Below are 13,710 nucleotides of genomic sequence, written 5' to 3' on the forward strand. Positions count from 1 at the left end.
GAAGCAGTGATCATGAGTGCTTCTTAATGTATATATGGACATATTTACAGATTTCAAAATGTTTAAAATGCATGAGCAGTACTAATCTCTTCTTTCAACCACCTCGAGAAAACTTGTTTTCTCTTTTCAAACAATTTACCATCCCACCTCCGCTTTTAACCAGTTTGAATGAACATATGTTAATATCAATTATTTTGTCTTGTAGATACTGTAACTATTTATCTCACTCACTCCAAGTAGGATTACCATTTACCAAAACATACCATTTACTGAATTTATATATATATATATATATATATATATATATATATTTTTTTTTTTTTTTAAACAATTCCCATTGTATTGACTCATTAAACATTTACAATTTCTTTAATGGCCTAAATTTTGTACGGCGATGTTCAGTTCTCTTACCTTTGTATCTTTGACCTTTTGACCCTCAGGCTCCAAAGTATCCTCACTGCACACAGAGAACGCTCCTCTCATTCTTTTATTCTTTTTGCCGATTTCTTATTAAATGTCGTCCTTGTGTTTGTTGTGCTTGCAGGGGAAGGGTAAGTGTCTGTTTTTATTGTGTGCTGCCTGACTTTTGCATTAAAAGTGCTCGAGAAATAACATTTGATTGATTGATAAAGCAGATTCCCTTTAGGTTACTTTAATCATAACAACAAAGAAAACCAAACAAAAGAAACACTGGTGTTTCTTCTGGAATAAGTTTCTTGTGTTCCTCTTTAGTGACTATATAAACTTACTGTTCCACAATGAGGAGTGAATAATGTGGGAGACAAACACCTTCTGAAATCATTACTGAGATCACGCTCACACATGTAGGAACATAAAGACAGAATACAGGAAGTGAGCAAGAGAAACGCTTAAGAACTAATTGAACGACATTACTGGTTATTTGTGATAATTGCATCGTGACAAATTATGCAATTGATTATACTTTTCAATTTGTAGACCTTCTGAGGAATCGGCATTCATTTTATGAACTTCATATGGGTGTTGGAGCTTTTACATAATTCCGCAGCTTCTATATTTTAGATGTGGCTTTTGCATTTATAATATTATTACAAAGTAATGAATGCAGAAAACAACTTTTTTGTACAATTAAATACATAAGCAAGGTAAATGACAAAAGTTTTCATTTTTGTATGTTGATTTTTTAATAAGATAACAATAAGAAGCATTTTTCTGTGATCCATCATCTTTTTTTCCTCCAAATTTCATTTTCGTAATCAATACGTATCCACTTGTTACAGTTAACATACTCGCAAGAAGCTCCAATTCAGCCAAACCATTCAGAGAATTGTAAAAATTGCAAAACAATGTATTGATTTAACATGTATTAAGATTAACGGACACCACATTGAGACCCGAGCTGAGTTATCGGTGATGCTGCCTTCAAAGATGGCTGCCTCAATGCAAAAATGCTAACGAGCATTAGTCTGCAAAGCTATGCCAGAATGTAAAACATTTTTTTAACTGTATATTGCACCAGAACGTTTCACTAAAACTGACTTCATGTTGAGATTGTCTATTTTACTGGTCCAGCCCATGCAAGATAAAATTGGTCGCTCAACAAAAAAATGTTTTCGACAGCCCTGCATTACATGGTAGAACAAACTCATTCTATCTGTTGAGATTTTCCCTTTTGAAACGAGATCGTTCAACACAAACAGACAGAAAAAAGAATTGACAGAGTGCCATCATAGATTTTTATTAAACTATACAATAAAGAACCCTTTTGATGCCATTTCTGGCACCTCATTGCATCAGCGGTTTCAGCATATACAGCAAAAAAAGGCGTCTGGGTGGATCCAGTGCAAGAGGAACAGGAAGAGGGGCAGAAGAGGCTCCACGGAACAACATGGGAGCACTTATTATACCACTATTCACTTCAGGCTGACTGCAACCAAGAGTGGGAGCAAGGAATCAAAAAACAAACAAACAAACAAAAAAAAACACATCATGTTCAAGTAAATGTAAGAGGACGAGTAGAAAGAAAATACCGTGTTACTACCTCAGACCTCCAGCATACAGGCGACGATACACCTATAAAAAGAATCAGATACCATACAAAATGCAAGAGACAACAAAACAGTCAATTAGAAGAATAAAAAATTAAACACTGAAAACTAGTGCACTACCCCCCCAAAAAAAAAGAAAAAAAGAAAAACAAAATCCCACAGCCGAAACACATCCACACAGCTCTGAGGCCAAAGGTTCAGCAGTCTCTCAATTTCAAGTACTGATGTTTCACCACACTGAAAACAGTTTGACCCGAAGAGGCAAAGTGAAAAACAACAAAAATAAATCGGAAACTAATCCACAAGTCGTTTCTCATTCATGGGATCAGACGGGAGGAAGAAACGAGGAGAAAAAGCGACTCAAACATGCTCCATGTTCAAGTGTTCTATTTATCTTCACAAACTTCATTCATATAAAGAGCCGTTAACCTTAAAACGTGAAATGTGACTGAACTGGGGTTCTTCACAGACAACAGGAAATAACTGCAACCAACGGAATTGAGTGACAGCTTTATCTAAATGTACGAGTTATGATCCATTTGTAATTTATTTGGGTGCAGTGACTGAGCAGTATCGTGTCTGTGTGTGTGTGTGTGTGTGTGTGTGTGTGTGTGTGTGTGTGTCTGACCGGGCTCGGCTACGTTATGAACTGTGGGAAACATGAGCTGCCGGGACTTCCCAAGTTAGCAGCAGCTCAGAAAAAAAAAGACGCGTGTCCTTGACCTGGTTCAGCTTCTGTTGCCAGAGAATGATGAACGATCTGAAAACACATGCCCACCCCGATCCCCCCTCGACCATCCAGAGTTCCTGTTGGTGCTTTCAGCTCATCGGAGACATTACTGAAGGACCATCACCAAGTCATTAGTCCCTAAACGAGCTGGGTCGGATTTCACCGACATTTCTGAGCCGGTGTTGGGAGTGGGATCGCCTCGGTGCCGATCCCGGGGGCTAAAAATAAACCCGCAATCTGCCAGACAAGCAGCACTGAGGGGCTCAGCGAGCCGCGGCTCCGCCGCCTTCCTTATCGCATCAATGACGTGGGCTCGCCCGGCCCGCTATCATCAAGCCTGGATTATGGCCATCTTCTAAATTACTTTTTAGAGACAAATCTATTCTTCAATCTCGGGCAGATGGCCATCTGGCCCACTGTAATCGCCCCCTTCTCCCTCGTCTCCTTGTGACGATCTCCACTGACAGATGTTGAAGGACATCAGACCTGCTGATAAACGAGGACAGCCGGGCGAAACCCGGGCGAACGCCCAGCTCCATGCCCAACGCTCCGGCAGGAACCCTCCGCAGCCAGTTCAAGATCCAACGCACACTTTACGCAACGATCTATCTGAATTAAAGTCAGTTATTTGGACGAGGCGATTAAAGATCATAAATAAAAGGGCTCATTAAATGTGTTCTGCCTTGATCTGTGCCAGAATAAATATGACAAATTTATAGTTAATAAATGTCCACCCTTTCTCCTCGACTTCTCTTTCTACACCAACACTGTGCCTGACAAAAGGTGCGTTCGTAATGCACAGTCAGTGCGATTGGCTACTAAAAATATCAATGAATTCTCCGCTTTGAAACAATTTTCACCTGTACATCTACAGAAATCAAGTATCACACGGACGCTGTTTCACGGGGGTCCTCAAGCAAAAACCATGAACCTTCTCATAAATATATATTTAAATAAACATCTCATATGCTACACAATTATGTTACCAACAGCATTGACAAAAACATCATGAAATAATATTAGAAAGGACAGGAAAGACAAATATAAACTCAGATGAGTTGCAGGGAGGTCAGATGGCAGACAGGAGAGGCCCGGCTGTGTCCATCAAAAGTACAAACAGTGTCTGATTTTTCAACAAAGAGCTCATTTGCACATGAAACAGCAGGTGAAATCACATACAACTCTCTCCACGCCAGCCCCGTCTTTGAAAGAATGAAATATAAGCAGTCCATTTTTGTTTGTCATAGCAAATCCTTTTTGAGGATGTGAAGCAGAGAGGACTTGCTTGCCCTTCCCATGCCCCCCGGATCCTGCGGCAGGTTACGTAACTGCCCTCGCCATCACTCAGCAGCCACGTTAATAACCGCCACAGCTGGAGGGACGGAGCAGAAACACTCTGAGGTTCGAGTGCACATGACAGCAGAGCGGGGACGGCAGACATGGTCGGACAGACGGCTTAGCCACGACCTCTTCTCGGGTCCCGTACAGAGACTCCAGGTTCACTTCAAAAACTGTCGTTGTCCAGGAAAGTGGAAAGATATAACAGCAGGTTTGAGGGAGGCGAGTATAGAGACACATCCTGTGACAAGGCACTTGTGCTGTGTAAGTGAGAGAGAGAGAGAGAGAGAGAGAGAGAGAGAGAGAGAGAGAGAGAGAGAGAGAGAGAGAGAGAGACAGAGACAGAGACAGAGAGAGAGAGAGAGAGAGAGAGAGAGAGAGAGAGACAGAGAGACAGAGAGACAGAGAGAGAGAGAGACAGAGAGACAGAGAGACAGCGAGACAGAGAGAGAGAGAGAGAGAGAAAGAGAGAGAGACAGAGAGACAGAGAGGCTGGAGCAGAGGTGGGAGGTAAAGGCAGGGCAGCATGGTGCTGGTGTTGGAGGTGGAGGGGCTCCTGCTCAGGAGTCCTCCCTCTCTACACTCACAGCTCCAGCAGGTGCAGCATGGCGGCTCGGGCCAGGGTCCAGGGCGACCCTCTGCCCCGTCCCCGCCCCTCGGAGATGAAGCGACACCTCCGCTGACACTGGAGCAAATGCAAAGAGAGAGACGGAGGCGCAGCGTTAAAGGCTGGAGTGGCTTCAAATTGTGATCTGATGCGGCTAAAAATTTTAATTTACTCTGCACGTGCCCCGACAGCTTTGACTCTATAAGCGTGCTTAAATATCACATGCTCATCTTCCTGCTGCACATAAAGCACAAAGAGCTCAGAGGGACTGAGTCGTTGTAGTTCACGAGACACTTCTATGCTACATTAAGGAAGAAACACAGCGCTCCCGTTTCCTCGTGTCCCCTAACAGCAAAGAGGAGCGAAAAGATCTCTATTGAGCCTCTCTTAGGCGCATCCTAAAAATAAGACTCCTCAATCAGCTTGGAAAGATCTCCTACTTTAACTAGATTTGGTAGAAAACTTTAGATTTTTGAAGTGTGTTTGAAGAATAATTGAGATTGATTGTTGAAAACCTCAATGCAATTTACTGGAAGGCACTGAGCGCATACTGTGGCTCGGTTGGTAGACTGGTTCTCTCTCCATTGGAAGGGTGCAAGTTCAAATCCCCTTCTCTCTGTCCCCATGTGTCCATGAGCAAGACTCTGAACCCCAAGCTGTTCCCAATGGATGGACTGAGCTCCTTCCAGAGCAGCCGCCTCCACTGATGTGTGTCAGTGGGTGAATGGGAATAAAAGTGTCAAGCGCTTTGGGGTGGAAAAGTTGCTATATAACTATATATCCCACCTTTTATTATTGATTTAGCTTGAAAGGCAGGATAAAATTGGTGGTTATTAAAGTTACTTCACCAGAAAGTCTGAAAAGTGTAAACTGTCTCGCAATAAAAAGAAAGCTCAAACTGTTCGCCACGCGAGCAGTAAATTGTAGTCGATTGCCAGATACCCAGTATTTTTAAAGACTTACAATTTCTCTTTTTTTTTGTTGACAGCTGATGACTCGGGGGTTTATTTTTCTTCAAAGGCCCGCTCTGTCGTAAATCTCTATCTGTGACATTTATGACGGTCTGATAGTTTAGTGTGTCAGCATAAATTAGTACATTAAGCACATTTTTAGTCAAATGTGAAGTTGTAATGGTTATTTTTATTGTTTTAAAACAGTTGTAGTGATTACAATGTTTGCACTCTTCTTGCCACCTTCATGAACTGCGACCACCAACGAATTGGGTGCAATTTCTCGTAAAACAGCTGCTGTTTTTACGAGTTCTGACAGTCTTTATGGAAGAATTTGTCTTATTATTAACCTCATGTGTTTTTTTCTTTGCAAGTTGCAATCAATACCTTAATACTACATCAAACTTCAACATGTATTTAAATCTCAGCCTGGAAAGTATGAAAGCTTTACTTTATAGAATAAATGCGAGCCTGCCGTATCCCGAGTGAAGTTAACAACTTTGAATAGTGCGATGGGATGAGGGACGTTTTCAAGCACCAGGCATGAATAATTGAAAATGAAGGTCCTCTTGAACTTAAACTTGGCATTTCGAGCAGCGCCTGTTTTTAGAGATCGTGACCACTTTTTTACAAGCCTCCATATTTCAGAGACTAAATAAGAGTGACAGCAGCTCCGCTCACAGTTTTGGAACATTGATGTGATTTATATGAAATATGAAGCAGTCTGCATTGGGACCTCCGCAGATTGAACCGTTTTCAGGAGATAAAATCCTGTTGATGGCAAAGTTTGTTGAAGTTTTCCTGTCATGAGACTGAAATGCGTGACAAGAGTTCCCGTGCCAATTAGAAACCAGCTCTAATAAAACTATATTCAAGACAGAGGAGTTGATAAATTGGATTGACATGTGACACAAAAAGCTGCTTTAAAATGTCAGAATATAATGATTTTCTCACGGAATTAATTGAATACACATTTTAAATCCCTGGTAATTAAAACGTCATTCACTTCATCACTTAAGGTGATGACTCCGAAACCAAAGCTGTGATTCATTCACTTTCACACTTTTGTACTTCATGAGAAGCTACAAAAGATAAAGAGTTGATTATAATTTCAACCTAAATGGAAACTTCTGTTGTTTTTTTTTTTCCACAGCTAACTCCGCTAATTCTCGCTCACCCTATAATTTGAACCCTGGAAATAAAAAGGGAACATTACTCTTCGGCACACACGACAAAAAGTAAATGGAAGCAAGTGACGAACCCGCTATCAGTGGAAACACAGCTTGAGTTCTGATTTTAGTGGAAAATTCAGTTCTCAGTTTCTACGACTAAAGCTCCATGAAACACTAATAGAATTTAACATTTAGCGACAAAATCACTCAGGCTTTCTTTGTCCCTCCAGCATTGTCCACAGACAGCAAAAGACTTGAATCATGTGAATAACCTGATTTACAAAACAAATTCTTTCACTTACAGAGAGACATGGAGGTCCACAGCCCCTGGTTTTACCTCCTGGTGTTGCTGCTAAAAGACGTCTGAGGGGTTTTAAAGTTGATGTTCTCGTACACACTCGACGAATCGTCATTTGTCATTCTAACAAAAACAAAGAAAAACATATTAGACATTTTCGATCTGTTTTCTGCTATGATCATTAGTACAAACGTGTGTTGCCATCCTGGTTTACTTACACAGAAGACGAGCGTGAAGAGGCCATGTTGGGTTTGGACCTGGAGTTGGTCATCTGGGGATATTTGATATTGGAATATTCTCGCTCCTTCATCTTATTCCGCTGCAAATTGTCAAAGGAAAGCATTTTTTTCAAACAAGATTTTCTTAAATTCAAGATGATGGTAAGTACTGAAATACATCTACTTCTACCATTGTGTGGTGATTCCACTCATTTCCATATTAACAGTCAGTGACTTTTGTTCCCAGCCTCTTTTGCATCTTTTGTGACTGTGTTGCTTTTGCTTGGATGATCTGCTCAAATGCCTGGTGTTTTGTTAATATAATGGTAGTATGCAGCTGTCTGCCACTGCTTGTAGCCTGCAAACCTCACCTCTTTCATGTGGACACAGACTGAAAGATCCTGGGTTAAGCAACTGAATTTTGTTGTACTTTTTATCATAATTGTGGGTGTTTTATTCCCATTTCCTCGTAGAGACCCCTGAAGTTCACTTCAGCCCATTATTATCCAACACATTGTAGTTCAGGGGCCACACGCAACCCAATTTCATCTCGACTGGGACGGACTGGTAAAATAGTATCATAATAACCTTCAAATTTAAACTTAAAAAAACCAAAGTGTTTTATGGCGCAGAGTATATGTGATGAAAAATGAAAACCAAGCAATTACTACAGAAAATGACTACAATTTCGACATAAAGCCTATTTTGAGGATACGTTCCGGTGCAAAATGCAGTGAAGTGTCTAAAAAAACATCTCCTAAAGCTGATGCATTATGCATGTTTTTTAAGAACCCACCCTGAGGCGAGTTTGGGATCTTTGTGTTGTGTCCACCACTCCGAAGAAATCTTTGAAGTTTTTACAATTTGCTTGTTGGTTTGGCCAGATAGGAGCCTCTCTTGGGCTGGTTCTCCCTGCTTTACACAGTCAGTACAAACTCATACTGCAGCAATGTTGCAGTTTTTTTTTTACACACTTTGTATCTTCCCATTTGCCTCTTTGTGTATCATATTGAGCATCGAGTACCTGCTCCTCCTCCAGCCTCTTCTGGGCTGTGTCTATGTACTGCTGCCATTTGCCTCTTTGTGTATCATATTGAGCATCGGGTACCTGCTCCTCCTCCAGCCTCTTCTGGGCTGTGTCTATGTACTGCTGCACCGCCATGTAGATGAACTTGTACTGGGCCTCCGTCTGCACCATCCCCGACCTCTGCTGCCGTACCCTCTGGATGGTCTTCGGGATGTCAATGTCACAGTCCAGACCTGAAAGACACGTGTCCAGATGATTAGACTTGAAGAACCATTAACACCACGCCGAATTCCTGTGAAGGTGTCCTACCTTGCCGATTAATGATGTCGATGAGGATGTCAATGACGATGATGGTGCCGGTTCTACCAATGCCTGCACTGCAGCGAAAACAAGGAGGAAGGTCCAAATCACAAAAACATCTCAAGAAATCAGGCATTAAAACCACATTCATATTCACATTCAGAATCCCTTCAGCTATAAAAACAGGTTCAATGCAAGTCTCATATAGAGTGCATAAACTTTTATTTGAGGACGATCTTTATCACTACTTGGAATTGGTCAGATCGCTCTGTCCATCATGTTTGTAGTACATGTGTGGGCGGGTGTGATGAAAGACATGGGATGACAAACTCTGTTCCAGCAGGTGTACGTGACTGATTTCCTTATAGTAAAAAATTAATAAATAAATGGGAAAAACCACACACGACAACGAGACCACCTCAACATGAAACAAATCTGGGACCAACCAAGTCAAACTGAATTATATTTGCTCTCTGAAGTGGAGAATCCTCTTGACTGTTTTAAGTGAATTCATGAATGTAAAGTTAAATCAAAAGCACCTGCGTTGGTTCTTATGAAAACATTTCTCTGAAAGTGGTAGAGAGATTCTCTTCCTCTTCATAAAAAACTGAAAGAAGTTGGTCAACTGTGGTGAAAAGTTGCTGAACAGTTAGTGTCATTTGATGAAATCATATTCTCAATTAGATGATCAAAGAACTGTAATAACAGCGCACCCAAGTGGCCACATGACAAAATATTTGATGGACGCTATTATACAGGTAATTTTAATATAACTTTATTGGGCATAAAATGCACATTTAATCTAACCTGTGAACATTTAGTTCAGATGGAAAAGTAGAAGAAAAAAATGCGACTTAGAAATTTAGACCAAAACAATAGAAAAACATTGAATGTTTGCCGAGTTCTGAAGCTACTATATTTTCCTCTCGCCATTTCTTTTCTGAGAGCTGAAACACAAATACTTTGGCCATTATTCATATAACGCCAAGCAAAAATTCAATGTTACCTTCTTAAATGTGAATTTCTGGAAGTTTTCCTGTTTAGAATGAATGTAAAGTGCCGCTCTCAGAGTAAAATGTGCCTCAAATCAAAGTGCTATGATGCAAACTTAACTGGCTCTCCTGACCAGCATGATTTTATCCACTTCATAATTCGTTTCTTCATCTGGGTTTTACCTGCAGTGGACGACGATGGGTCCAGTGTCTGGAATGGTGCTTTGGGTGCGGTTGACCTCCTCTAGAAACCAGAGGACCCCGCCGGGCTCGTTGGGTACCCCGTGATCGGGCCAGCTCAGGTACTGATAGTGCCAGATGTACCTTAAAGGCTCCTTCTACAGCAGAAAAAACCCCAAAACAAAAACATTTAACATTTAACATCACAGTAGTGTTGTGTACCAGCTGGTACTGTTTCCTTATTGTTCTCTTGCAGACGAGCTGTACAAAGTTGGGTAAAAAACTACATTTAACCCGACCGGATGGAATCCCCAATCTTAATCTCACACAAAGAAGCTTTGCACAGTGGCGCTAACCCCAATATGTCGCTCCAACAGTCCGATGCAGTAAATTCAGGTGGCTATTCCGTGGCCAGAACAAAACTCCTTCCTTGAGTTGTGACAAGTTGAATTGAAGGCCTCTGACTCAGTGAACCTGCAGGAACATAAACTAAGTCCCGTCTCCTTCAATCTCTTGTTTTTCCAAGAGACTGACTGGATCGCTGACTCTCTGAGATTGAGATAACCTGACAAACTACCACTGAACACAAAGGAAAAGAATGTGACCAACCAGAATAGACCTTTTTTTCTTTTTTCTTTAACATTATTTAATTGTGTCCTAAAGTATGTAAAAGGAAGTTGGCTAATCAGTGGAGATATATATATACATATATATCATTGTAATGGGATGTATAATGATATAGTGTTATACATTGCATATCGGATCCCTATATTTTGTATTACTTATGGGGTAACTAGACTTCTTCCAGATCATTTATCAAACAGAATAAACTACAAACTATTTCCTTGATTAATTTCTTTTTTGTTGTCTTTTTGTGTATAGTTTGTCATTTTTATGCACATCAAACAGACTGACATTGTATTTAGATAGATATTGGATATTGTAATTGTATATTCACACAGTGTACAATTGAAGTTGACTCCTTTAAAATTTGACATGAAGTCCCTCCTCTTCGTCGTTCTTCATGTAATAATTCATACTCACAGTCTGCTGTGATCAAAGCAAGAGCTTTTACAAACAATTAATCAGGTACTGATTCTTGCACGCTTATTAGTCTTAATATTTAGTGTGAAATAGCTTTATGTTGTGTTACTGGAAACCTGCTTTTTATTACAGCTTGAGTGCACATGTTGCGATCTGCTGCTGGTGTTTCTGGTTCCTCGTATGTGTGAAGGATTGGATAATCTGACCCCGGGTCAGTGGGTCAACACACGCTGAGCGTGCGGCTTTCCCTACCCGGTCCAGACGCGTCACCTCCAGCTTTCTCAGGATGTAGTCCTGCGCCGGCCGCTCGTCTATGTTCCTCACTAGGACCTTTCCGAACTCTTTCGTGGCGTGAAGGTCCGGCCAGTAGCGGACACATTTGTTCTGAGGATCGCCACAGAACAATAGAGAGAGAGTGCGAGAAAGAGAGGATGAGGTGGTGTCAGACACACAGACAGACTGAGGGTGGTGGGAATTACAATCGAAAGACCCGGCTCATCTCAAGCAGCTTTTCAATCAGCTTAACTGTCATACTATCGCCAGCCGACTCCCTCCCAACCCCCACACCTGACACACACACACACACACAAACACACTCACCATCACCCGACAACTACTACCACACAACCATCTCCCCCGAGAAACGCTTACCGACACTAAACAGCATCTTTCACCTCACAGAGGATCGTTAATTAAGTCTTTTAAAGCCTTAAAACAGTTTGTGAAGCCGGGCTGTCTCAGACCCTCAGCTGAAACCTCCAGGTGTGTGTTTAATGTCGACGGCTCACCCTCCCTCTCTCCATCTCCTTCGTGGTCATGACAATCACGTGTGTGTTCTCCTGATACACCATCTTCCAGAAGTCCACGACCGTGTTCTGCAGGCACCCCTGTGTCGCGATGAAGACTTTGCCTTCCTCCACGTGGCGCCCCTCTTCATGCATACTCTGTGTGGGAGGACAGATTCACAATCTTTGAAACACTTGCATCTGATAATGAATTTACTGTTTATTATTACAGCTGCCATTGTACTTCAGAACGCTTCTTGATGATGTGTCTTAAATATGTAATTTTGCACAGCAGAAAGCTGCAGATTTCCTTGTTATGAGTGAAACCGTCTCAACTAAGGATATTTTTAATTCTTTAAGAAAAAGTAAAGTAAAGATTGGAAACAGAATAATAAAACCTTCCTGGATTTAATTGGCAAAAAAAAACGTTTTTGCATGGCCCAAAAAAAACCCACCTGCAACTCGTGCAGGCAAAAATAATTGATTTTGTGGTTAAAAAAATGTGTTTTGGAACTTGAACTTGATTTCATGACCAAAAAATTTTTTAATTTCCAAGGAAAAAAAAAACATTTTAAGAGAGGGAAAATAAACCTTGATTTGGTTTTGCAAGTTTAAAAAAAAATGTTTTGGTGGCAAAATCTTTATTTTGTGTGTTAAAAACCTTGTTTTTGCATGCAAAAAACCCCATTGTAACACACTTTCTCCTTGTTCAAAACTTTTGATCAAATCTGTTGTGGTTCTTCAGTGGTTCTTATGGCAAGATACTACAGGAATTGACAAATATTGCAAGTGAGTTTAAAAAATGTTGCTTTTTTAAAATTTTGTATCTGAGAGGTTCAAACGTTTTGTTTTTTGTTTTTTAAGTTTACGTTAAAGTGCAAAAACTAAATGCTGAAATGTATGGAATCCAAAAGTTGGAGTCCCGGGTTGCCGTCCTGAACCATCAAAATGTCCACGTCAAGATGTTGTCGATGTATTCTGACTTCTTTGTTGCATTCATGGCTTCACAAACTCACTCTGATATAGTTGGCATTGACGTAGTCTGAGCCAGGAACATCTGGATCTGCGTCCCTGATTTCCACACGTGTTGTGTCAACTGAAAAATACAAAGTTCAACACGTCAGCGAGTGGCGAAACGGCAGCTTTTAGTTTTAGTATAATGTCAATCAGCTTTTAAAGCCGAGGCTTGTGCTGAGGGCTCGTGTCACATTTTCCACAGGAAGCTGGAGAGACAGGAAACGGCAGGTTGCTGCGTGACTCACACGGGAGGATGTTCTTGTATCTGTTTTTGCTCTTGTTCTCTGGTTTCTGGCCTTCTTTCCGGGGATAGAGCAGTTTGCACTCCTGCTGTTGAAGTACCTGCAGAAGAGAAATGACAATAATAGAATGAGCGGTCAGTCTGTGGAGCTCCAAACCAACAACCCCCCACTACAGTGCAACCACTTTATTAGGCACACTACAATATAATGTCAGTACATGAGACCTGCCATTCATTTACAAGGGTAATCAAGTTCGTATTAGATTTGACATCATATCGGTTATAATTAACCTTATGCACCATGTTATAACTGCAAATCGAGACAGAAATCTAGATTTGGCCACTACATCAACAGCCACTACATCCACCCAATAAACAATACATTTATGAACTTTCTTTCTCAAAAATAAAAAATAAAAAAACAACTCCTGATTGAGTTATTGAATTGGATTGAATTTGTTTGGGGTGTACCTAATGAAGTGGTCTTCAAGTGCATATGCTGTGATTAATATTTAAATATTCCACTGCACAGTGCAACAGACTCTTAATACAGCAGGGGTCAGTCTGGAGAGCCACAAGAAGAAAAGTGTGTATTTCAGTATTCGTGTTGTTCCAGAACTCTTTATTCACGTTTGCTACTTAAATTCATTTTGGATGCAGGCCTGCTGTTGAAAGGAAGGATACACCACGCAATTACAGCATTAATCTAGCCGCAATAAATAAAAGTAGGTGTAAGCCATACATACTAATCCGGCTCCTCGCTGTTATTTGCACATTGTTCGTC

General features: G+C 40.9%; 1 protein-coding gene across 1 annotated transcript in view; it reads right to left on the bottom strand.

The window, feature by feature from the left end:
* Window positions 1-2,870: 2,870 nt before the first annotated feature.
* ptpn11b (protein tyrosine phosphatase non-receptor type 11b) overlaps window positions 2,871-13,710 on the bottom strand; it is a 44,973-nt gene continuing 34,133 nt past the window's right edge. The window contains exons 7-16 of the mRNA XM_080496629.1: window positions 12,931-13,027; window positions 12,685-12,764; window positions 11,672-11,827; window positions 11,136-11,267; window positions 9,843-9,997; window positions 8,677-8,744; window positions 8,449-8,600; window positions 7,341-7,441; window positions 7,127-7,245; window positions 2,871-4,780 (exon numbers count right to left, since the gene is read on the bottom strand). Coding sequence (XP_080352755.1) covers window positions 7,158-7,245; window positions 7,341-7,441; window positions 8,449-8,600; window positions 8,677-8,744; window positions 9,843-9,997; window positions 11,136-11,267; window positions 11,672-11,827; window positions 12,685-12,764; window positions 12,931-13,027 — 1,029 coding nt within the window. The 3' untranslated portion in view covers window positions 2,871-4,780; window positions 7,127-7,157. The remainder of the gene's footprint in view (window positions 4,781-7,126; window positions 7,246-7,340; window positions 7,442-8,448; window positions 8,601-8,676; window positions 8,745-9,842; window positions 9,998-11,135; window positions 11,268-11,671; window positions 11,828-12,684; window positions 12,765-12,930; window positions 13,028-13,710) is intronic.

Source organism: Blennius ocellaris, assembly GCF_963422515.1.
Source record: "Blennius ocellaris genome assembly, chromosome: 5".
Lineage (NCBI taxonomy): Eukaryota > Metazoa > Chordata > Actinopteri > Blenniiformes > Blenniidae > Blennius > Blennius ocellaris.